Raw genomic sequence first — 25026 nt, 5'->3', positions numbered from 1 at the left:
TTCTGGCTGAGTTCCTCCTCCCTCAGCTGCCAGAGGGGAACTGCCCTCCTGGCCTTCTGCCTGGGCTTAAGAAGGGCTAAGCTCCGCCCCTTCCTGGCTCTAGGCTTCCCTGGTTGCTAAGGCAACCAGCACCTGTGCAGTCCTGGTGACTGGCAGCTGTGCTTCCCCCTTCCCACCACTAGGGGTCTCTCCCGAGCCATTTCTGCTCTCAGTCGCAGGGCGCCTGAGAGCTCTGCGACAGGGGGGTAAGCTCCCAGTGCTCCCTTTCCCCCCTCCCATTCTGAAAACAGGGACAGGCTGGGAGCAAGGTGGGGATATTGTTCAGGGAAACTGGCTGCAGGCTCCTAGCCAGCAGCCAGGTTCCCTTCCCCCTTGGAACCAACAGTGAATTTCCGTTTGGTCTGGGGAGCCTAGGAAAAGGCTGAGACCTGGACCAGAGGTCCACATGCTTAGGGAAGGGCTGAGCTGGGCCAGAGGGTCCACAAGCCTTTAGTGGGCTAAGTCAGACTAGAGGGTCTGAGAACCCAGAGGAGGGGCTGTGTGTGGGATCAGGAGTCCAAGACCCCAGAGGAGGTGTTGCGTGAGGGACCAGGGGTCCAGGAGTTCAGAGGGAGACAGCATAGGGGACCAGGAAGTTTGAGGGCCCAAGGGGGCCAAGTATACAAACAGGTAATGTCAAAGAGAGAGAACGCCCACGAGGCTTTAGGCGTGGAACAGAGCCATGCATTGAGTCCTTAAGGTTACGGGTGCCATGGAGGGGCACAGATTCACATGTAACCTTTGAAGCTACAGATGCCCCACAGGGGCACAGGCTGCCTGAGAGCATCCATTGAGCTTAAGGGTCAAGTAAAGGATACTGGGGGTCCAGGAGAGACCCAGTGGTACTGAAAATAGATGAAAGCTCACTTTAAGGCCTGTGGGCAGCCTCTCTTATTCAACCTCTAGTAAGAACATGGTGTGGTGGGCAAGTAATCAAGGTAGGGCTGTAATAGAGACTGACCAGGCAGAAGTCACATGGTCACCAGGGGGCATCACAGCTGCCCTTAGAGCATGAACCTGCCACATGGCCCCTGAAAAGAAATAGACTGTCAAAGAGAATGCCTACTTCTTCTTGTCATCTATCATGTCTCTTTTATTCCTAGCATCTTCACAGGCTCAGATATGTAAGATGAGTTGCCAAAGCTTCCTGATAGTCACATACTTGTGAAGCTCAGATGTTGAGTACAGTACTCATCCAGAGCACTTCTGCTTATGTCAATCAAGTTACTACTAGATTTACAATAGTGTAGGTGAAATAAGAATCTGGCCACTGGTGGAAATGGATCACTGACGAGGACCTTATTGAGATTGTCAAGGGTTGGATTTGTTTTTCAAGGGTGGCCTGTTTTTCTAGTTTTAGATTCATACATTGTTAGGGACTGGAAGAGACCTCACAGATCATCGGGTCCAGCCTCCCCACTCTAGGCAGGAAGACAACTGGGGTTAAGTGACCCCAGCGAGGTGACTGTCCAGTCTCCTCTTGAAAACCTCCAGGGTAGGTGACTGCACCACCACTGGAGGGAGTTTCTTCTACAGTCTGGACACCTGGACTGTGAAGGAATTTTTCCTGGTATTAAGCCTGAAGTGGCTTTCCAGGAGTTTATATCCATTTGTCCTGGTCTTCCCCAGGGGTGTCCTAGTGAACAGTTGTTCACCAGGCTTCTGAGGCACACCTCTGATATAGCGGTAAGCCGCTATTAAGTTCCCTCTTAACCTTCTCTTCTCTAGGCTAAAGAGGCCCAGGTCCCTCAGTATGGTTTGCCTTGCAAGTCCCTGATCATACAGGTGGCTCTTTTCTGGACCCTCTCAAGTTTTTCCACATCCTTATTGAAGTGTGGCACCCAGAACTGGACACAGTACTCCACCTGTGGTCTCACCAGTGCTGAATACAGTGGGAGTATCACTTCTTTAGTTTTACACAAGATGTATCAGTCAATGCATGCCAGAGTGTTGTTTTCCCTCCTGGCCATGACCTTGCACTGATGGCTCATGTCCGTGTGATGGTCAGTCATTACCCCTAGGTCCCTTTCAGCTATGGTGCAAGTCAGGCTGTTATGGAGCTGGAGCAGCCCCCAGCTCTGTTGCCTCAATTAAGCATTCCACTTCCAATTGTGTCATGCAGAGGGACCTGTAAGTGAAGTGTTAACCAAAGTTGTGAATCTCTGAAAGGCTTGTTTTGTAGATTCAGTCTGTCTGGCTGAGATCTGGATTCAGGGTGAGTTCAGTGAAACTACTCAGAGTAAGATAAATCAATGTGAGAAAATTATATAGCTAGGCCTTAATTCTACATTTAGTGTTTATATGGCATTGTTTGTGTGGAATTTTCTTTCTCCCTTTTTGGTATGTGGAGATTCACTTATCCATGTTTCCTAATGGATGCACCAAATACAGGATTGGAAGACTGCTAAAGAATGCTTTTTTCATTCAGATTTCACAGAAAACCAGAATATGCCAGCTGAATTGCATACTTAGGGTGAAGCCATAGTCTCATTGAAGTTAATGCAAATTTTGCCATTTCTTGCACAGAGCCAACCTGTTTTGTTTCTTTTTAGTATTCTTCAGATCCATTTTTCATCCACCATAGTTTTACACATACAATTCATTCATTCTTTTTCCTGGATGGATGGATGCCGAATTTTATAATCATGCCCATATGTCAGCAAATGCATTTTATGATAATACCTATGAACCTACCTTCTACTAACCAGTACCCACATCTTTAGGGAAGTGACCTCAGGGCATCCCCCCGTGGCTGGCAAAGCCCTGTCATAATAAGTTCTACCAAGATCTAGTCAAGTGATTCTTGCGAGCATGGGACTTCTCCAGTTTAACCAAACAAATGATATCTAACCAAGGAATTTATATCTGTATTTTATCTAAGGTTTCTTTTAACATTTTTAAATTTATAAATATCACACTTTACGCAAGCCAAGTTTCATGGAAGAAATAATGGATGGTTCATTTCTCTCATTATATTTGCTTTTAGCTACAACTAGTTATAGCTAGGCCCCCAGCAGCCATTATATTTGTTGCATGTTATATGCAAGTGTTGCATGACAACTTGTTACATGCCAGACAAGAAACCAGTTTATGATTAGTGGTGGATCAGCCCCAAAGAAGATGCTCTTTGAAACAGCAACTTCTCTGTGGTGTGGAAGTATCCTGCAATAATGTTAACATTGGATAGTTTGCATGTTATGATTTGTCATGCAGTTCTAATATATAACATGTTGACATGTAACATCTGCTATGAGCCTTTCAGAATACCTCAAGGAAAAAAAAACAATCATTCTTAAACATCAACCAGATATTTGGCCCTCAGTTTTGCGACTTCCAAGCTCAAACACAGAATATATTTCATCAGAATTGAAGTTTTTTATTTCTTTTGTTAGATGGGCTGTGACTCTAGGGGTAAGTACACACCATGCACCACTCTGCTTTCTTATCGTTCTTCAAAGATTTGACATATCAATAAACAAATATAATGCAAATAAATATGGATTTTTCCCCTGGCATTTGGCAGATGCAGAACTGCAGCCCAGAGACACATGCTTCCCAGAGTTGTATTCCAAAAGAACTGAAAATGTTTAAATTCAAAATGAACCATCTGTGACAATCCCAGAACAGTGCCTTATTTCCGAAAGTATGAGCCTGGGAATAGATGTGAAACTGTATAAAGCTGTCAATTAAAATAATCTAATATAGGCCTTTCTGCCCCCTTTTTGGTGTGAGTTTTTAAACCATCTATTCTTTGTAGTATATTCTTTGTAGTATATTTTTTTAAGGAGAGTGAGAAATTAAAAGGAACACATTGAATTTTGTAGAGAACCTAGCTTTACACTGTTCAGGGTAATGTGTTGAAAGATGTATTATCACAGGAGTTTGCTTGTCTGTGCATCAGATTCACAGCTGCTGTAAATTAACATTGTTTCATCAAAGTCCATTCTAAAATCATTTTTCAATATGGACTTTTATTATAGTTTCTAAAAAATAGGTATTCACCATTTCTGCATTTGGAAGAAAACTATGAATCTTCCATTCAGAAATTAAAACCAGTGAGTTGCTCCCACTTTTTCGGTATTCAGAATAAAATATAGCAATTGCAGAGCTGTCATAGTAAATAGAAACACATGGAAATTTCCCCTTTGCCCAGGTAATAAGCACATTATAAGTTGGTGGGCTATACCTTTGGATTTGTAAGTGTAGAAGTTGGTCCTCTGAGTTTTCAACAAGGGCTTCTTGGAAAACATCCAGGAGAATTCAGTCAGGGACCATCGAGACTCCGTCACCTTATAAAATATCAAATGCATTTTCAAAAAAATCCACCATGATGCTTAATAGAATTCTTGTTTTCTTTTTTCTTTGCCAAGTGAATTTATGACTACATTATAAGTTATCAGGCATATTTGCCTTAATTGGACTTGCATGTGTACGTGTGGAAGGCAGAATGTACCTCAAATGATTAAAGGGCCAAATTTGTTAAAGCCCCTCTCTTCACAGATATGGGTCCACCTCTTACGGCTGCATTTATGCGACCACTGAGAACATTAATCATAAGGCTTATTTTTATTTCTGCTATCTAGAGGATTATTTGTTCAAAAAATAAAATCACATTAAAATGGATAAATGCTCAAACAGTTCTAAATAGTGTCCACCAATAAATCATTAATGAAGGTAATGGTTAGTTTCTAACAAACAAAATGACAAATGATATACCCTGTACCCAATTCTGCTGCCCATCTTTATTTCAAACTGCTATCACAGTCAAAATGAGGTTGCATGTGATCCAATTGTGATCCTGCCATATGGCTTCTCTGTCTTATATTTTATAGGGAAGTCTCATAAAATCAAACTGAATGGTCAGTTTCATTTATGTATTCATAATTTCTTTACTTTAGGTATTCATTTCAAGATGAAGAAGACATGTTCATGGTGGTAGATCTATTACTTGGAGGGGATTTACGCTACCATTTACAACAGAATGTGCATTTTAATGAAGGAACAGTTAAATTATATATTTGTGAGCTGGCACTTTCACTGGACTATTTGCAGAGATATCATATAATTCACAGGTAAGTGACCAGTATTTGTTTCATTAGTAAAGAAAATAAAGATATGCAAGAAAAAAAGGACTTCTTGACTTAGCCATAGGGGAAAGTCTTCATATTGTAGTTGCTTGCATCTCATTGCATCATTTTACATAATGAAATTGTTTGTATGTGTTACAAAATTATATTTAAAGGTTGCCTTTACCCTTGTAGCTTTTTAAGTCTTTTACCCTCATTTCATTCTTGTAAAAGTCCTGTTTCAACCCTGTTTCCTTGTTCCCTTTTTGTATCTGCTTATACAAGAGGCATGGTGAATGCTTACTTAATAGCATTCTTACTTAATATTAGATGCAATATCCAGGAGACTGTTTTTAATATTTAAATTTCCTTACAGTTTTCCTGAACACACATTGTAAATCAATGGAACAACTGTGGGAAGGAAAAGGCCTTAAAAGCAAAAAGCATCTGATTGACTGATGGGAAACTAGTTTTCAGATTCCAGAAAGATTTACAGGGGAAAATAGGAGAAACAGAAGAAAATAAAGGATATAGATATGTAACAACTGTATAGCTATCAAAGGATACTGATACAAGCTGTTATGATGGAACTGTTATGCCTCCATGATTCATATTTGCTACAAATGTAGCAAAACCATTTTACCTTTAACTCTGCATCATCCAGGGTCAAAATTAGGGCAGTTTAACTAATCTGCGTCACTAATGTGGTAGTGGTGGTAGAGTGCTCTTGTAGCCATGATGACCTAGGAAATATGCAAGAGAAAAGAATATCAACCCCCCCCACAATATAATTTTATCTTGTATCAGTGAGACATAACACTTGTAACAGCTGTAGTATACTTGCAAGCAGCAGCCCCTGCACCTCTCCTGAGGCAGCTCAAATGTACATTTGTCCATACCCAGAGTCCATATACGCTGTGGGTGTCCCCATGAGCACTCATGTGTGGTTTGCAGTACCACAAACCCGTCTGCAGCATCTCAAACCACATATGCCATGTGTATGCGTTCTCTTCGCTGCTAATTTGCAGTGTGGTGGGTCTTTTTGACATGAGGAGATCCCAGTGTAAAAAAAAAAACTGCTCCAAAAAAAAAGAGTAGGGTGGTGCACATGGCTGCAGCATCTGCTGCCTGAAACCAGAGCTTGGCCAGGCTCTACACTGGATCACCATTGCTGCAGCTCTGGGACACCCCCAGGGCCCCAGATAAGGCTGCTGGGCCCAGTCCAGGTGCTGGCCCCAGCTTTCTCTACCCCATCAGGGGCAATTTGTCATGCACCAGAGTGCATGTGCATGGGCATGCCCTGGGACAAGTAGCAGTGGCACAAATGTGTGCCGCTGCTACTTGTGCCTGGGGAAATGCTCATTCCCACTCATGGGGATGCGCCCTGTGGGTGCAGAGAGAAGTGCAGCTCCCTGCTGTAACTGTGAACGCTTTGCAGAAAGTGTTTTGAGTTATTATGATCCCCCAGACCAAAGAGAAGTTCACTGTCGGTTCCAGGAGGGAGGGGTATCTAGCTGCTGGCTGCTAGCCTGCAGCCAGTTTCCCCTAGCAACACTCATCCTCTCTCCCAGACTGTCTCTGTTTCAGAATGGGAGCGGAGAAAGGGAGCAGAGGGAGCTTGTTCTACAGGTTTCCCCAGCTGGTGCTGAAGGGTGGAGTGGGTGAATTGGACCCTCCCCCACCCCCCACCCCCTTGGCGCCGGTACACCCATCCCACCCTCTAGCAGGGGGTGAAAAATCCCCAGACCGAACTCCATCCATTCCCTTTCCCTGCCCCCATTCTGAAAACAGCAACAGGCTGGCAGGCAGACAGACTGAAGTTAGGGAAGATATCTGTTTTGAGATGTCTTCTTTTGGCCCCTCATGCAATGAGGGGTCAGATTTTCACTTGGTTAGCCATTTTTAAAGCTGTGTGCAGCTGTGCACTTGTGTTTGATCATGAGTATAAACCACTTTCCGCAGCTAGATCATGTGAATATTGTCACTTCTGTCTGTGCCCTGTTTTCCTTTGAGGCAGTTCTGATATTGAGGTAGTCAGTTTTTTAGTTTGTTCATAGGAGTCTTTCTTGAATGATTCTAAACTGAATTCGAGTAGAGAGGTACATTCCCATGTAATTTCAATATCACTAATTGTGGAATAAAAACATGGGTGTGATACAACTCTGAATTTCTTTTTACAGCAATGTAATTTTATTTGATTTTGTGGATTTCCTCTTGATTCCCAATAATACAGCTGGGAAGAGAATTTGGCCTCAAATCACCAGAATTATTTGACTTGAATTTTAGGCAAAAATTGAAATAATTCATGGAGTGGATCTGCCAATGATCAACATAAATGGGTTTGTCTAAACAACCTGCCACCCTGTCTGCCTACCAGTAGTCCCTTGTGCTACTGTATTACAGAACCAATTAAAACCATGTTGTGACTTTGAAGAAAGTTGTGCAAGAGGGTTATTTCTGAAGTTATAAGAATAGGTTAGGCAAACACCTGTATACAGTGGTTTTGTCAAGGATGATATTGCTTTGAATGTGGACTACATTACATCCAGAGGTCCCTTCTACCTCTACTTTTCTGATCCTATGTTTCTAAGTATAGGTAAGCCACTTCCTCCAATCTTAGTTGAAGCAGGGTTGGATGGGACAGGGTTGGATGGCTTCATCTATTGTTATTGAAACTGTGGGAGGTAGTGTGGGGTGGAGGGAGACCTTCAAGTAAATTTTGCCACAGTTGACTTCCCAGCATGGTAAATTTAGAGAAATAATCCAAGAAGTGTTCGCACTTTTGTATCTATAATACAATATTCATATTTTTCTATGTGTTCCATGATTTTTGCCATTTTCTTTCCATTTCCAGTGATCATTTTTTAAAAGCCAGGCTTGGAATTTTTGCTGGCTTCTCTTTTTATGGCATAAGGAGAGCTTTTTGTGAAAAACAAGTTGTTGTGGATTTCTCTTTCTCTCATTCAAATGATGAGACCTGTTTGAATAGTGAGCTGTCAAAATATTCAAAAGAGAACTGAATTTGTACCCAAACCTTAGGTACTAAGTGTTACAAACTTGAGTCTTAGACAAGTTTGAACAGAAATACTGTGAAGATTTGGAAACATCTTGAGTGAGGGTGCAGGTTAAGGTAGGAGTGGGTCAGTTCAAAGTTTGATATCAAAGTTAATGACCATAGTATAAAATGAGGTAAAACTCAAAGGTTTCAGTGTAAAGTTGCCTCTGCTTTCTTCACTGAATACTGTACAAGCATATCTTGAACTTCAAAGCCTAATTATTCTCACTTGCTTGTTTCAAACTAGTATAATTTCACTGACTTGAAAATAATTTTTGTTAATTTGCACCAGTTCAAGAAGAGAATCAGAGCTCAGATAATAAGATGGCTAACATGCCTTTCAGTGTTTTAAGTAAATTATTAAAGTGTTTTTTCTTTAAGCCAAAGTCACCTATGCAGTTATTAGATTGCTGCTTCTAATTCCAGTTTTAGGATTACCATGAAGATGTATACTTCTGCTTCTAGTATAACTGGCTGGAAGATGACAATTCTCTGTTGTAGAGAAATTTTGAGTTTTCAAAATTCATTTTTCAATTCACATTGGAACAAAGGTCTCCCAAATATTTTCATGAAAAAAGAATTGTGTCAAAGTGTGTGTCTACACATTCAATTAATGTGCTTTAGGTAATGTGCATTAAATCTGGCACCTCCATTGTGAGGAACTAGAAAAAGGCGCATTTAGCCTATTTTAATATGCATCAGTTAAAGAGCACTTTTTTGTGATGCTTTAATGTGCTTTAATAGGCTAATGTGTATTAAAGCGCATGTGTAGACATGCCCATTATGTCTGTTTTTGGACTAAAAATGTATATGGTATAGTGTTTTGAATGTGTGAGAAATCCAGTTTCAGTCCCTGTGGTGCTTCATGTAGATCAATGTTTCATTCAAAATCACATGCTCCTAGAATAAGGCAGCTGGCCTAATCACCCAACTGCAATACAGAAGAGTCTTTGTTTCACCTCCCCAAAGAATTTTTTTTTAAAAGAAACATTTTGAGCTCAAACATTTTATTTAATAAAAAATATTCCAATAAGCTCCATTATCAATACTAATCTAAAATTCAACTTTATTGGCCAAATCTTCATGTGGTGTATATCAGTGCAGTAATGGCACCATGATGATTGAAATTTAATGCAACATTATTAGACAGTTTTGAAATACACATAGCCACTGAGAAAAGAAAATGGACGTTAAGAAAAGAACTTTCAGAAAATGTTGTGAACACTATTGCTACAACTTAAAGCACAATCCAGTTAGTATTCTTGGTATGGTATAGTATGGTATTCTATGGTACATATTAGTACCAAATATCACTAATAACATTTCAACAAAATGTTACGACTCAATGTTCACAGGATAATCTATAACATCATATTAAAGCTTTGTTTTGAAAACTTGTTAGTAGCCTAGAAAGAAATTGGTAGTGGTTCACTGAGAAAGCAATATGCTAAATTTTTGTCTGTTCTACAAAGGAAGAGCAGTGGAAAGAATCATCAGACTGAGTAGGATTAAAATTGCAGGATTATAAAGGACTGAATAGCTTGAATCAGTATGAGTTAGGAACTTATATTTTCCTAACAGACTGTACTGTTTGCATACTGTATGAAATGTGTATCAGTTTTCTGTTACCTCCAGCTATATGGTTATAGTACTTTCCCAAGTCTAACCTGCAGTCCCATGAGAGGGTGTGTGTGTGAGAGAGAGAGAGACAGACAGACAGACAGACAGACAACTGGAATGTAGCTTTTTTTTCTTCCCCTATAGCTTCAATTATCAACTCCTGAAATCTAAGATTTAGAGATCTGATATACCCTAGAAGTTATTTCCAAATGATAGTTACACATGCAGAAACCTTGAGTAATTCTGGTGATATTTTTTTCAGCTTGACCTTTTAATAGGCTTTATATCTACAGCAGTATAATTCACATAATCTAATTCTTTTTAGCTAAATTGATTTTAAACTGTATAATTCTACCAAAGCCAATAGAGGTAGTGCAGATTTATTGTGTTGTTAGTGAAAGCAGAATTAAAATACATATGTACTATCTAGAATTTATCACTGATGCTTCTAAAAATATACAAACGCCTTCTCAGCTTTCTGTTAATATTAGACTTCTTTCTAATAGGTAGGTAGTTTTCTGAAGGCAATCCCTGTAAAATATTTTATTGTGTAATAATCTCTCAGTGACTCATGTTTAAGATATTTTAGAGTTCCTGACATATTGCAAAACTCTACAGTATTGTTATCTTTTAGTCCTCTCTACCCTCAGTTATGCTGATGATCTGCTATTTTCCAATAACTTTACATTATTTGAATCTCTTTATTGTCATTGGCAGCTAGTTATTAATAGTCAATCAGCAAAAAGAACTTGCAGTGTGGCATTCTCTGTCTTTTGTATTCTTCTGATCTTTTAGCATGGGGTGAGCATGAAGAATCAGGTGTTCAGATAAATAATGGCTTCTTACAGCAGCTTCTCTGAACATGTGTGGATATACCATTGTAACTTCAAACAGGAATAGTATCAATATATTTGTGATAACCATCACTTTATATTATTCATACATAAGTACAAAGAGAAAAAAAAAAGAAACACTTTGTACTTCAGAAAAAGGCTTTGACAAACAGAGGCAAGATCCCAAGAGGGAAAAGAGTCCAGGAGAATTGATTGCTCTTTATAGAGACAATATTAAGGCACAAGAGCATCCTGTCCTGATATGAAGCAAGGATACAAAGATATGGACATGCTTGGCTTGACCATGAGCACTTCAGAGATTTGAATCTTACATCCATATTGCTACAGGTGGACCTCTAAGCATAGTATGAGCACACAGAGACAAAATCAGAAAGGTTAAGGCACAAATTGAGATAAGAAGTAATACAAAAGGATTATATAGATTTGTCAGAAGTAAGTGGACAACCAAGGAAAAAGTGTGTGCTCATCACAGAAGTGGAGTGACAGCTAACACTGGGCAATGTGGTAAAGACAGAAGTGTATAATGCCTCTTTGCCTCAGTCTTCACAAAAAAGACCAGATGCCTGATGACTAGCACAAATAGTATTAAGGCTGGATGGCAACAAGAGGGAAAATATGGAAAGATATTCATTCTGGAATAAGTAACAGACATGATAGTACTTAGGGTATGGACATACAGACAAGTATACCGTTTGGGGGGAGGGCACTTAATACAGTTCAACTGAATCCACTGTTTTGTCTGCACACTGCTATCTGGCAATATGTAGCAACTAGATCAGCTTACCCCTGAATGAAACAGGGTTAGGTACCACAGCTTTGCTTGACTTGCTTTCTGCTAAGAGCACATGAGCAAATCAGCTATGTACACCCACACACAGAAATTCTCTTTACAATGGTATAATTGTTCTTCTATCCAAGCCCTTTGATAAACTAAATGTTTCAGGTGAATGCCTGATCACATTCATGTAAGAGTACTCAAGCAATTGGCTGAAATAATTGAGAGCCATGATTAAGATATCATAGAAATCAGGTGAGTCCAAGAAAGACTGGTAAAAGACAAATGTAAGCCAACTTTAAAAAACAGAAAAAGGAGGCCCAGTGAATTATAGATCAGTAAGTCTAACTTTGATACCTGGAAAAAATAGGGCTGTGCAAAGCTTTGGATTATGATTCAGATTCGGAGATGATTTGGATGATTTGGAGGCCGAATCCATGAATCCAAATTGAATTGCTGGAAGCTTTAGGCTTTCCGAATCTATTCAAAAAAGATTCGGAAAAGTTTTGGTAATTCAGCCATAGGGTATAATGGGGAATCAATGAAATATATATAACTTTGCTGTCTTTTGGCTGATTCAGAGGAAACTTGCAGGGATGGTAGCCTCTGCCGAAAGCATGATGTGTGCCAAGCTTCAAGAAGATAGGAAACTGCACCTCAAGCTGCGGACAAGCAAGACTTGTGATATGGGTGACACTGTGTGTGTTAAGGCACAGCAGGGTGAAAGCTGCAGGCCTGCTAGCCCCTGCTGAGGCCACGAAGTCTGCCAGCTGTCAAGGAGATAGGTGCAGGGCTTCTGGGTTCTGGGGCCCTGCACCTCTAGCTGCTGACAGGCAAAACTCATGTCATGGATGCTTGTGGGACAGTGTCTGTCTTGGGGCACATGGAGGGTGGGATTGGAAACTACTGCAGGCCTGGCTGCTAAGGTACTGTGTTGCCAATCAATCATGATTCACTCAGGGACCAGCTCAATACACAACAGCTAGCTACTAGATAATGAGTTAATGAGCAAGGATTAACACCTACAAAACCACAGACTAAGGAAAGGAAAGAATCAATACAGACAATCAACTGCCCCAAGACAGAGACAGTCAATTGCACAAGCACCCATGTCACAAGTTTTGCCTGTCAGCAGCTAGGGATGCCCCAGAACCTCCCTGCACCTATCTGCTTAACAGCTGGCAGGCTTTGTGGCCTCAGCAGGGCCTAGCAGCCAGGCTTGCAGTAGTTCCCCATCACCCCCATGTCCCAAGATAGACACAATTGCACAAGCACCCATGTCACGAGTTTTGCCTGTCAGGAGCTAGAGGTGCAGGGCCCCAGAACCCGTGCACCTACCTCCTTGAAATCTGGCAGGCTTTGCGACTGCAGCAGGGGCTAGCAGGCCTGCAGCTTTCACCCTGCTATGCCTTAACACACACAGTGTCACCCATGTCACGAGTTTTGCTTGTCTGCAGCATGAAGTGCAGTTTCCCCCAAACCCCTGCACCTATCTCCTTGAAACTTAGCAGGCTTTGTGGCCTCAGGAGGGGCTAGCATCCTGCAATTTTCACTCCCCTGTGGTGTAATATATACACATAACATGAGTTTTGCTTTCAAAAATTTGGGGTACAGTTTCCCTCAAACCCCTGTGCCTATCTCCTTGAAACTTGCTAGGCTTCCTGATCTCAGCAAAGGCTACCACCCCTGAAAGTTTTCTCCAAGTCAGACAAAAAACAACAAAGTTATAGATATTTCATTGATTCTCCATTATACCCTATGGCTGATTTTCCGAAGTGGCTCCAAAGCTTTGGAGCCAATTTGGCCAAATCGAAGCAGAAAACCAATTCGGACCTCTGAATCAAATCACTGGCATCCGAGCTGGCTGACTCCGAACCCGAATCGAAAAGTTCCCTATTCACACAGGCCTAGGAAAAGCATTGTAGTATATCATAAATCAATGGATCTCTAAGCACTTAGAGTATAACAAAGTGGTAAGGGACAGCCAGCATGACTGTAAAGAGCAAATCATGCCTTACCAACATGATTTCCTTCTGTAATAAAGTAATGGACCTTGTGGATAAATGAGAGCTGTGGAAATGATATTTTTTTAATTCAGTATGAATTTTCCTGCTCTCTCCCACAACATTCTCATTAGCAAGCTAAGAAAATTTAGTCTAAATTAAACTAACATGAGCTGATGCACAACTGACTGAACAATCATGTAATAGTTATCATCAACAGCTCAATGTCAGACTGGGAAGAGGTATGAAGTGGGGCTCACCAGGAGCCTGTTCTGGGTTCAATATCCTTCAATATCTTGGTTAATGATCTAGAGAAGGGAACTGAGTATTCACTTATTAAATTTGAAGATGGCACTAATTTGGGAAGTGTAGCAGGCATTTTGGTGATGAGACTAGGATTCCTAGTGACCTTGATAAATCAAAAAAATGGTCTGAAAATAAGCCATGTAAAAATCAATGACACATGCAAAGTGCTACACTTAGGAAAAATAAAATGCACATACACAAAATGAAGAATGACTGAGGAGGTTTAAGTATTACAGAAAAATACCTGGGTATTATAGTGGACCATAAGATGAATGTAAGTCACGGAGGTAATATTGTTGTAAACCCCTCCTTCCTCCCCTCCCCCAACATACTACAGTGTTGTCTACAGGAATTGTCTATGGATGAATCTAGGATTTTGAAAAGGGAGGTGCAGCTGGTGTGGCACACCATCACATACAACTCAAAACATTTTTGTGCTGTTAAAGAGACACTAGATGCTTTACTAATGTGCTAGAGAGCTATCACTATATTATTTGGTTTAAGATAAAATAAATATAATTATTGGAACGTGCACTAATTTGTTAGATTGTGCGTAAAGTTTAAAAGAACACAACAAACTAGGCAAAAACTGGTCCAAATAGTCCAAAAATATCATATCATTAGTCCTGCAGCCTTTATAATTAAATGTATGTTTCTTATTCAGATTTGTAAAACAAAATTCAGTCTTCTTGAGTGTCTTCACAATGACCACAATACTTCACTGTCAGTCATTTCTACGCCTGAGTTAATGTTATCATACCTGAGTTTAGTGTTTTAGTTAGAGAAAACTAAGATAGACCTGGATTGATGTGGTATCAGATTTAAGCAATTTAGTTTAGACTATATAACTTCTGTATCAGATCCCCTCCCAACTCAAGTTATGTGACTGTTCACCAGCATTTCAGGATGCTTTGTGGGTCCCTGCCACCACCACCCGACCCCTTGCAGGGTGGTGTGTTTTATAGTAGCTAGGGTCAGGAGGGATCTGAACAGATCATTTAGCCTGACCCCCTGCCACAGGCAGGAATGAATGCTGTGTTCACAAGACCCCAGACAGGTGATCATCCAACCTCCTCATGAATTTGCCCAAGGTAGGGGAGAGGACCACTTCCCTGGGAAGCTAGTTCCAGATTTTGGCCACCCTAACTATAAAATATTGCCTTCTGATCTCTAACCTAAACCTGTTCTCCATCAGTTTATTACCATTGTTCCTTGTCACCCCAGGTGGTGCTGGGGAGAAAAGGGCTCTACCTATTTGCTGTTGATCTCCCCTGATGAGTTTGTAGATAGCCACCAGGTCCCCCCTCAGCCTCCTCTTGCTGAGGCTGAACAGGTTCACATCCCTCAGTCTCTCCTCGTAGGGCCTCTCACCAAGCGGGTGGCCCTCCTCTTGGGAGTCTCCAGGCTGGCCACATCCTTTTTAAAGTTCAGCACCCAGCACTGGACTTGGTACTCCAACTGCGGCCTGAACAAAGTCACATACGGGGGGAGTATCACTTCTCTGGACCAGCATGAGATGCATCTTTGGATGCTTGACAAGGTATGGCTGGCCTTGCTGGCTGTGGTCTGGCATCGGTGGCTCATGTTCATCTTGGAGTCAATAATGACTCCAAGATCCCTTTCCACCTCTGTGCTTTCAAGAGCGGAACTACCCAGCCTGTATGTATGCTGTGTATCCCTTCTCCCAAGTGCAGCACCCTGCATTTATCTACGTTGAACCTCATCCTATTGGAACTCAGCCTGCTCTATCCCCACCCCTGCTTCCTGCCTCCTGCCTCTGACCAGCTGTCAGCAGCAGCCAGGGAGTGGGGCAGAAATCCTGGTGTCTTTGTCCTTGTGTCTGTGTCCCTGTATGACAGATCAGTAAAGGGGAGGGAAGGCAGGTACAGGGACACAGACATAGCTGCAGCCAGGCAGTGGGGAGGGGGGACTGTTGTCACCTGTGTCTGGTGGGGAGGGAAGCATGTGGCTGGTGCCTCCATTCCACCTCACCTCCCGACTCTGGCTACTACTGACAGCCAGTGCAGCTCAAGCCAGCACACTTGGAGAAGCCCACTTCACTCTTCCCTCGCTGCTGCCTGCCCACCACTGCTGACAGCTGGCCACTGGCAGGAGGCAGAGCTGTGGTGTAGGGCTGCGCTAGCCAGTCAAGGGTGGCTGGCTGCTGGCTGCACTCAGCATTCTCTGGCTGCCTGCTGGGAGGCATGTGGGAGCACCCCCAATTTACTGGCCTCGGCCAGTGCAGGCAGCCTTCACATGCCCCCTCACCGAAGGGCAAACTTATGTCCTGTTCAGTCCCAAACTAGCCTAGTTCACTTAACTTAGTGAACCTAGTTCACTCACTACGTAAGTTAGTTTGAATCCATCTTGGGCTTTTTGAATGTCTGTACTTACTTAGCCTTTGAGTACTATATCCAGCAAGGGACACTTTCAAAAAGATGTGAACAAATTGGAGAAACTTACCAAAGGAGTAGCAAAACTTTTTAGAGGTCTAGAAAGCATAACATAAAAGGAAAAGTCGGAAGAACTGGGATTATTTTATCTAGAGAAGAGGAGGCCAGTGGGGTGATTACATAATAGTTTTCAAATACAAAAGGGCTGTAACAAAGAGGATGGTACTGCAAAAGGGAAAATTAGATGAGCTATAAGGAAGAATTTCCTATTAGGGTGATTAAGCACAGGAACAGATTACCAAGAGAATCTCCATTACTGGAAGTCTGAAATATAGGTTAAACAAATATTTGTCTGGTTTAGACTGAGACAATCCTATCTTGAGCTAAATGACATCTCAAAGTTGTTCAGGGAATATTGTCTATGATTCTGAGTGAGTTTTTTCATACGCAGATCTGCAAAATATATCTTCTACACTGAAGTAGCATTATTTAAAATGACAAAATAATGAATGCAATACAGAATGTCTCTTATATGTAGTTCTACCAAAAATGTCTGACAACTTGTATCTGTTCACACAAGAATATATAGAATGACTTTAAAACATCCTAACCTCATCAGCATTTTCAGCTTATGCTTTGCCATCTGTTCTTAGCCCTACCCTCACTCTGACATACAAATATATGTTCTACCATAAATCCACTTTAAACATATTTGTGAATACTAGTTCAACTGTTCATATTCATTTCCAACAGTTCTGCTGGAATTTAGATCACAGTCAGATATTATTCTCAACTACAGCAAATCTTTAAAAACTGGCTTACCAATATATGGATAAGTGTACAGGGAAAATTACTTCTGCTGATTCATATATTGTTAGCCTCCCCAAATTATGGATCACATCCTGGACTCTTTACATTGTGGGTATATCTACATATGCAAATTCTCTAGGGTGGGGTTACTCTAGAGTAAACCCCTGGGCAGGTGTCTACCTGTGTGAGAAAGCAGGAGCTAATTTGCTGCTCCTGCCAGCAGTCTGCTCCGACCTCTGTCACTTTGCAACAGCCAAGGGGAGATCCACCTGAGCACTAGCTCAGGGATTGGCAGGGAGCACAGGGCCAGGAGATAGCTGTCTCCTGGTTAGGGCTGGGAGTTTGTTCCCCACCCCAGGGAGCTGCCTGCTGCCAGGGCATGCTCCACCACCGGAGCCCGGGTGGGACAATGTTCCCTTGTCTTGGCAGCAGGGAGATCCCAGGCCCCACTCTGCAATCATGGAGTGGTGGCTGGGAGATGATCATTTGTAGTCCTGGCTCTGTTATTGTTGAATGGGCTCTAGGAGACTATATATATATATATATATATATGAATTCCTCAATTTTATATATCTTTTATATAACAATATATATAAGAGACTCCCAGCAAGTGCATAGCGGGGGCTAGGAACCATCCCAGCCACCACTCCACGATTGCAGAGCCAGGGCTGTGAGACAAGAGTCTCCCAGCCCCTGTTCCACAATTGCAGAACAGGGGCTGGGAGTTCCCTGCCGCCAGGGCAGGGGGACATTGCCCCTGCCCAGGCTCTGGTGGCAGAACCCGCCCTGGCAGCTCCCAGGGGCAGGGTGCAATCTGCTGTCCCTGGTTGCTCACCTGACTAGGATTACATTTGCTCCCAGTCAGCCATCTACATGTGCTGTACTGTGCAGTAATTACTCCTGAGTAAATTTGCTACTTGTATTTACAGGTAGCAAATTTACTTGTGATTAGAGCAGATTACTGTGCAGTAAGCATCTGGATATGTAGACAGTGATGCTTACTATGCAGTAATTTACTCTAATCTTGAACAAAGCATCTCTGTGCCCAGTGATGTCAAATTTCAGCACTGCATGGCTAAGCATATTGTTCCTGGTGCCGGTTGAATAATATTAGCGCATAATGTATTTGACAAATGTTTTCCTATCAAAGACCAAATGAATGATTATTTCAGATGTGCCTAACACAGCCTCCCTTTTCTCATGAACATTGCAGTTCATCCATTTTAATGAAGCTACCTGCTTGCTGAGTAGTCCAGGCTGCATGTGTTCATTCAGCTTTCTTCTAACATTTAGTTTTATCTCCCAGAATCCTTTGATATGTCGAGACTGGGCTCTGAGGAACAATAGGCCTATGATTCTGTAGAGGCTTCTGAAGTAACACATTCCATGTTGATACAATTACATTTTCACTCCTACTCTGGGGGCAAATGTTCTTATAGCTATCAGTTAACTGCATTACCCTCTTTCATCATTTGGCAGTTTCATGCTGTCAGAACTGAGGCTGAATCTGACAGATGTCTGGAAAGAAAATTACAATTGCCTTCCAGCAGAATTTTAGCATACAGGGCTAACTGGTCCATCTGGGCACCCAGCTTTTTTAATACCATGCTGTGATGTGTTTTTCTTTCAGCATCATATGATTTCAAAATTTGTTTAATCTCACTAACCCATCTCATGAGTTTATTATGATCACCACTTTGCTTTAAATTTCTGGAGGTTCCACTTTTGAAGAGCCAAACTGGAATTATCAACAATGCTATGTTTTGTTCAGCATTTTGTCCATGTTACATGCTGATAAAGTGAGCGATGTCTTCTGCTGGTATCTGATCTACTGCATGATACTAGTTTCCTACTGCTGTTAACTAAAGGAGTTATTCTTTCGGCTCAAGCAGTAGAGTTCTGTGGTGGAATATGGGAGGTTTCGGGTTGTACTCTAATAATGATCCTTTTAAGGGCTGACTAGACCAGTAACTCTCTGAAGTGGAATAACATGTCTATATTTTCAACTTCTTCATTTTAACTGGTCATTTTCATGTTTTTCATATGCCTTCTCAAAGTATAAGATAAAAGACTAAAATTCTGACGGATTCCTATATAAAATTATCCACTTAAAAATATAAGTGCTAGCTAATATTTTGCAAATGTGAATAAGAAACTTTTTCCCTCACTGAATTTCAGATAGTGAAGCAGCCTGAATGCCCTTCCAAAGCACAATCAACAGATACAGTTTGTTAAATGTTATCCCATGTTAGGGGGGTTTTTCTAGTAGACATGACCTGATATGAAAAAGTCCAGCAGCATCTTAGATTGAAATAAGTAAGCATCTTAGAGTGGGTGTAGAGTGTATATGAAACAGGGGCCCTAAATCAAAGTGGTGAGTTTTTAAAAAGACTGCTTCCCCTGCCAAGTAAACCCACATGTCATGTACACCCAAGTACTTACCTGCCTCTCTGGCAGTGGGGAGGGGAGAGTGAGCTGCCACAGGGCAGAGCAGTCCCTGGGCTATGGAGGGTGGAAGGGGGTGGCTGGTGCTTCTCTCCACAGCAGCAGTGGCCCTCCCCCAGGCTTATATACTGAGGCAATATGCCCTACTCACCTGCTCCTCTTTCACAGACCTTGGAAAAGAGGTAGAGAGGATGTCCTAGGGGCAATCATGCCACTGTTCTTGAGTATTTGGAAATACATAAGACCTCCCTACCATTTATTTTACATGGCTGATGTGCACAGAGTAATAGGGAGACGTGACTGAGCTTCCTGCCACTTCCATGTAGACATAGTCCAAGTTCTCTCTCCTTCAGTTCTCCGGGACTTTATCATCCATGAGATTTCAAATATGAACATCAGTGGCCCTAAGATTTCTTAAGTTTACTTACAGTATTGCAATGCCACTTCATAGAGTTCCACATAGGCTGTGATCATTAGTCAATGACTAAAGGAGATAACGCTGGAATACAAACTGTGTTGAAGGCTTTGTAAGTATAGCTGTTCTCTTTAATAAACAGTTGTTGTTTGAGTCTGCTTCTGTGTATCATAACTTTATAAGACATCCAGGCAAGTGTAGACAGGATTCAGTCCTTGACTTGTATACAGTGCTAGGATGAAAAAGCTATACTGCTGCTAAATATTATTCTAATCTTTTCCCCTGTCACTCCACTGGTAATACTTGCAGTGTATTTTACTGTGATGTGTCACTTTTTTCTTTGATCTTAACCCACTGTTTTTGCTTTTCTCTAGCTCGTTTTTTTTCCCACTGTCACTTAGCTACAACTAACAGTCCAAATATACTTAATTTTCCTATTCTGAAACTGTATGTGTACAGTGATGTTATCTGACTGAGGACTGTTGACTCCAAGACTTTTCAGATTTGCTCTCTTTAGAGTTGTAGCTTCATACTTCATGAAAGTGGGGTGGGGGAGGCTGGGGCCAACACTGGGTTGGCCCCCAGCAGCCTTACCTGGGGTCCTGGGGGCATCCTGGGGCTGCAGTAGTGGTGATCCTGCCACTTGGAGCCTGGCCTGCAGCCGGAACATGGCTCCAGGCAGCCAGGCTTCAGTTTTCCACTTGTTTTTGCATGCTTTTTTTGACCTGGGATCTCCCGGGGTCAACCCCCACTCTGCTGCACTGCAACCTTGCAATGCGGAGAACAGCTGAATGTGCGGTAGGTGGTACTGCAGACATGTCTGCAATGCCACACACTGCATGACCACACTCATCTGGACACAACCTGAGGGCATTCTTTTGAGAGAAAGCCTTGCTTCTTTATTTGTGTTCTTGTAATCTTTTTCTTGTGAGATCCTTTTGATTTAATTCTGTGTACTTAAGCAAATGGATATCACATGGACAACCTGAAGAGCATATGGCATGTCGTACAAACACTATACATCTTTGTCTTTCTCCACAGTTTGAAACCTCAATCTATGTACAGGTAATGAAATTAAATACATTCTTCCTTCCTTTCTCCCTTAACTTCTTCCTTCTCTCTCTGCCTTCCTCTTTTGGTCTTAAAATGTGACACCTTGTTTTCACGGTTTCACATGCTATGAATTGAGTCAACCTGACAGAAATGAAGCACTGATCCATACCCAAAACCATCTCCAGTCTCCAGCACACTTCAGATTTACACCAGTTCCTTGATATTTATCTCCCCCAAGTCTTTACTGCTAGTGCTGATGTATAGTAGTGCTGGTGAAATCGGAACCTTTCTGATTTTTACTGTGGGATTTTCAAAATCTCTCACTGTTGACTTAGTGGCTTCAGCTGTCTTCAGGATGAGCAGACAGACTAATTCTCAGCATGACTGCAGACACCCCCCTCAGAATTTCAGCAGTGATGAAAGGGCTGTGTTCTTCATTTCCCTAATCATGTGTGTTTCTCACAATACACGCTGCAGTTATATCACTCAGATGTGCTATGTAGCCAGCGGGCATGGCGGGGACATGAACTTTTCTGCCTTTGTTGCACTATATCCCATGCACTTCTGTTTAATCTCCTGTACACAAGCCTGTCCCATAATGTGCAAAGGGGCATTTTTTATGTAAATGTTCTTGAGGTATTTTGGTTTGCATTTGGGCTTATTTTTAATGAAAAAATATAAAAAATATAAGTAGAGTAACTGGATGAAAAGAAAGAATGAATTTGATTTGGCTGAATCTGAACCCAAAGATATTCAGCGCTGACTCTTATTCGGCAATAGACTAGACAGGCAGGCAGCACTGGCGGGAGCAGCTGAGCCAGGAACCCTGGGAGATGCCATGGCTAATCCAGCTGCTCCCCCACTGAGGCAAGGCAGGCAGCCCTGGCAGCCCCAGGGGAAGCTGGGAGAGCTGGCGGGGAATGATTGGAGAGCTGGAGGGAATGAACTGGGAACTGAGAAACTGAACTAGGATCTGAGGGGAAGCCCCTGTTCATCCCCCCAGCTCCCAGTTTGATTCCCCAGCTCCCCAATCATTTCCTCCAGACCCCATGGCTTCTCCCCAGGCTGCCAGCATGCCTGCCTTACCCCGGTGGGGGGACTACTGGGGAAGCAACCGGATGAGCCGTGGCTTCTCCCAGTGCTGCCAGCTTAAGCCAGGGCTCATCTGGCTGCTTCCCCAGCTGCTCTTCCCAGCACTGCCGAGTGCCTGCCTGTACAGTCTATGGCTCAATCTCTCCAGATATCTCTGATTCAATTCAGAGAGATTAATGGATCTCCCAATTCAATTCGGATTCAGAGATTCAGCTGCTGAATCAGGCTGAATCTCCTCCAAATCAAACCAGCTACTAGAGCTTTGCACAGCCCTATTTAAAGGTGAAAAATGCATTTCATCTCTTGGTAGCTAACATGAGTGTCTCTTTAGGCTTTCTTATCATTACTCTGATGGATTTATTTACCCAAAAAGCTTGATTTTAATACTGCCTGACTGGCAATACTCTATGATAAGAAAATTGCAGAATTTTGTTCAATTTTTGAGTGCAGGACTTTTTTTTTATTTTTAATTTATTGAGGACTCTGAGTACAGTGTTTTCAACATGTCTAGAAAAGTGGAAGACTTTTTTGAAAGGACGTATTCTGTTTTAAACTTGCCTTTCACTCATAAATATATTCAGCAGCTTTCAGTACTATGTTGAAAAGCTGGTGTAATTTCTGCCTTTGCTGAATGTGTGGAGAGGGAGAAAGAGATAGAAAATCAAAATATTGAGGCACAATATGAAATGCCCTGGAGAACTTTATATGATTAAAAAGCTATGGATTTTTGTATCCATTTTTAGCAGGGGTTAGTTGCTTTGTTGATTCTTTTTCCCCTCCTTTTTGTAGTCACTGAGGAGTTCCTTAAGTGGAAGATTTCATATATTTCTGTGTCCTCCATCAGTTCCAATTCTAACAGTACAAAGCTTGCTTTCCCATGTGAAGCAATACTGCAGTTACATGCTTCTGATTCAAAATGAGAATCCTTCTAATTAAAGACAGCTTGTGCAAACATAACCTCCTCTCAGTTCAGAGGTGAATTTCCTGCTGTCTCAGAGAAGTATAATTTACACATTCTTACTCTACTGTAGATGAATCAAGCCTACTCTGTGACATAGGGCATGATTCAACAGGTTACTCAAAAGCATGTGTGATGAACTCAGTAGGACTGCACGTTCTTAAAGATAGGCATATGCTGAACTGGAACTTTAGACTGTAAATACTGAAAGAAGTATGTCTTTCTTGATAATAGACTAACATTGATTGTACTCTCAGTAAACAGCAATAACTTTGATGGGCTACTACTGATTAGGTAGTTCATTTCACTGTGATCAAGGTCCATCTCGTGCATTCTTATAGATGGTAGGTAGAAAATAACCTCTTTCAACTAGCTGTGTCTTTCCTGTTCGTTGATTTTTGGATTTTGTGTGTGTGCGTCTTACTTCCATCAGAGCTACTTCTTCTTAGTACTATTGTTCCTCCAGACTTAAATTCTGGCAGTCTGTAATGCAGAATATGCAGATGTGGCTTATAAGCTCTAAAAATAAAAACAATCTACATGACAGCTGTTATTGGACCAGCCGTATAGTTGGGAGAGCTGTTGGACAAGCTTTCAGGCATCAAATGCCCTTTCTCAGGTCAAGTGTTCTGAAGCTTGTCTAACATTTCACCCATCAAACAAACCATCATCTCCACCTGCACCATCAGGCAGGGAGGCAGGAAGGGGAAGCCCTGTACCCCTCAAGCAGTCACCTGTGGAAAAATGAGAACACTGAAGGGAGAGATGGAAGAATGTGAGTAACTCTGACTAGAAGTAGCTGAAAGCCTTTCAGATTTCATAGTTTCATAGTTTCATAGTTTGTAGGGTCGGAAGGGACCTGAGCAGATCATCTAGTCCGACCCCCTGCCATGGCAGGAAAGAGTACTGGGGTCAAATGACCCCAGCTAGATGTTCATCTAACCTCCTCTTAAAGACCCCCAGGGTAGGAGCTGTACCACTTCTCTTGGAAGCTGGTTCCAGAACCTAGCCGCCCTGACTGTGAAGTAGTGCCTTCTGATATCTAACCTAAACCTACCCTCTGCCAGCTTGTGACCGTTATTCCTGGTCATTGCCATATATGAGGAAAATGTGAACATATGAATGCTTAATAACAGGTTATTCTAAATTAAGCCAATGTTGATTTATAAAGTCCCATCAGAATTAATACAAATGAATACAAGGAAGAAGAAATACTGGCAGGGGAAATTATCTCTCATATGTACTCTTGGCGGAAGTACTGATGTGCGATATGTACTCCAACCTTTGCTATATTGCTTAAGTTGTTTATAGCAGACATTGAAAGACTGTCCTTATTAAGAACTGATCAACAATGATCAACATTTTCAATGAATAACAGACCTCTCTTCTAAATAAAAGTCAATGACAGTTAATAATATAGTCATTTAGCATGACATGTTGGAGTAACGAGTTATCTTCAAGAATGCTGGATTTCAAAGGTATTGTACTAATTAAACACTGTACTTACCTACAATTCTGACAGTGAGGGATTCAGCTATAAAGCTCTGTAGCCTCTGTCTAGTTTTAGTCTGAGGCAATCAGCCTGCACATTTTCCATTTAACGTGCTCTTTCACCTCTCCTGTGCAAGCTATACACACCTATATACAGACACACAATTCCACATTAATTAAAATTATAGCCCTTTTCCCTACCTGTTCCAAAGGCTGCACATCTGAAACTAAGAATTATTAATTTATGTAAGCAAAAATATCCCTTTCTAGATGGTTATCTTTTATCCTAATATTTAATATTTAATACTTTTTAAATATTTAATTTCATACTTGATTTTAGTAAAGGAGGGTTCATATGAGAAACTCAGATAAAATTTAGGAGTCCTAAAGCTGAAGAAAAGGGATTAGTGAGCAGGCCAGGTTCTTTGGGTAGATACAATATATTTTATTAGACCAACTGAGTAGTTGGAAAAAAGTTTTTGCAAGCTTTCAGGTGAAACCACCCTTCTTCAGGCATAGGGAGTGTCTCCTGTTCTGAGATCTCCAAGGAATGAAAGAAGCTAAAAGAGTGGCAGGATGTCAGTGACAAGGGAAGTAGCCAGAAATTAGGCAAACACAAGGTAGAGAAGGGAAGGGAGGAGGAGAGAGAGG

General features: G+C 41.7%; 1 protein-coding gene across 4 annotated transcripts in view; it reads left to right on the top strand.

The window, feature by feature from the left end:
- STK32B (serine/threonine kinase 32B) overlaps positions 1-25026 on the top strand; it is a 315985-nt gene that overhangs the window by 154712 nt on the left and 136247 nt on the right. For all 4 annotated transcript variants that reach the window (XM_019553397.1, XM_019553399.1, XM_019553398.1 and 1 more), the window contains exon 4: positions 4938-5111. In XM_019553397.1, coding sequence (XP_019408942.1) covers positions 4938-5111 — 174 coding nt within the window. The remainder of the gene's footprint in view (positions 1-4937; positions 5112-25026) is intronic.

Source organism: Crocodylus porosus, unplaced genomic scaffold (assembly GCF_001723895.1).
Source record: "Crocodylus porosus isolate Cpor-Errol unplaced genomic scaffold, CroPor_comp1, whole genome shotgun sequence".
Lineage (NCBI taxonomy): Eukaryota > Metazoa > Chordata > Crocodylia > Crocodylidae > Crocodylus > Crocodylus porosus.
This window is presented reverse-complemented; position numbering and strand designations above follow the sequence as displayed.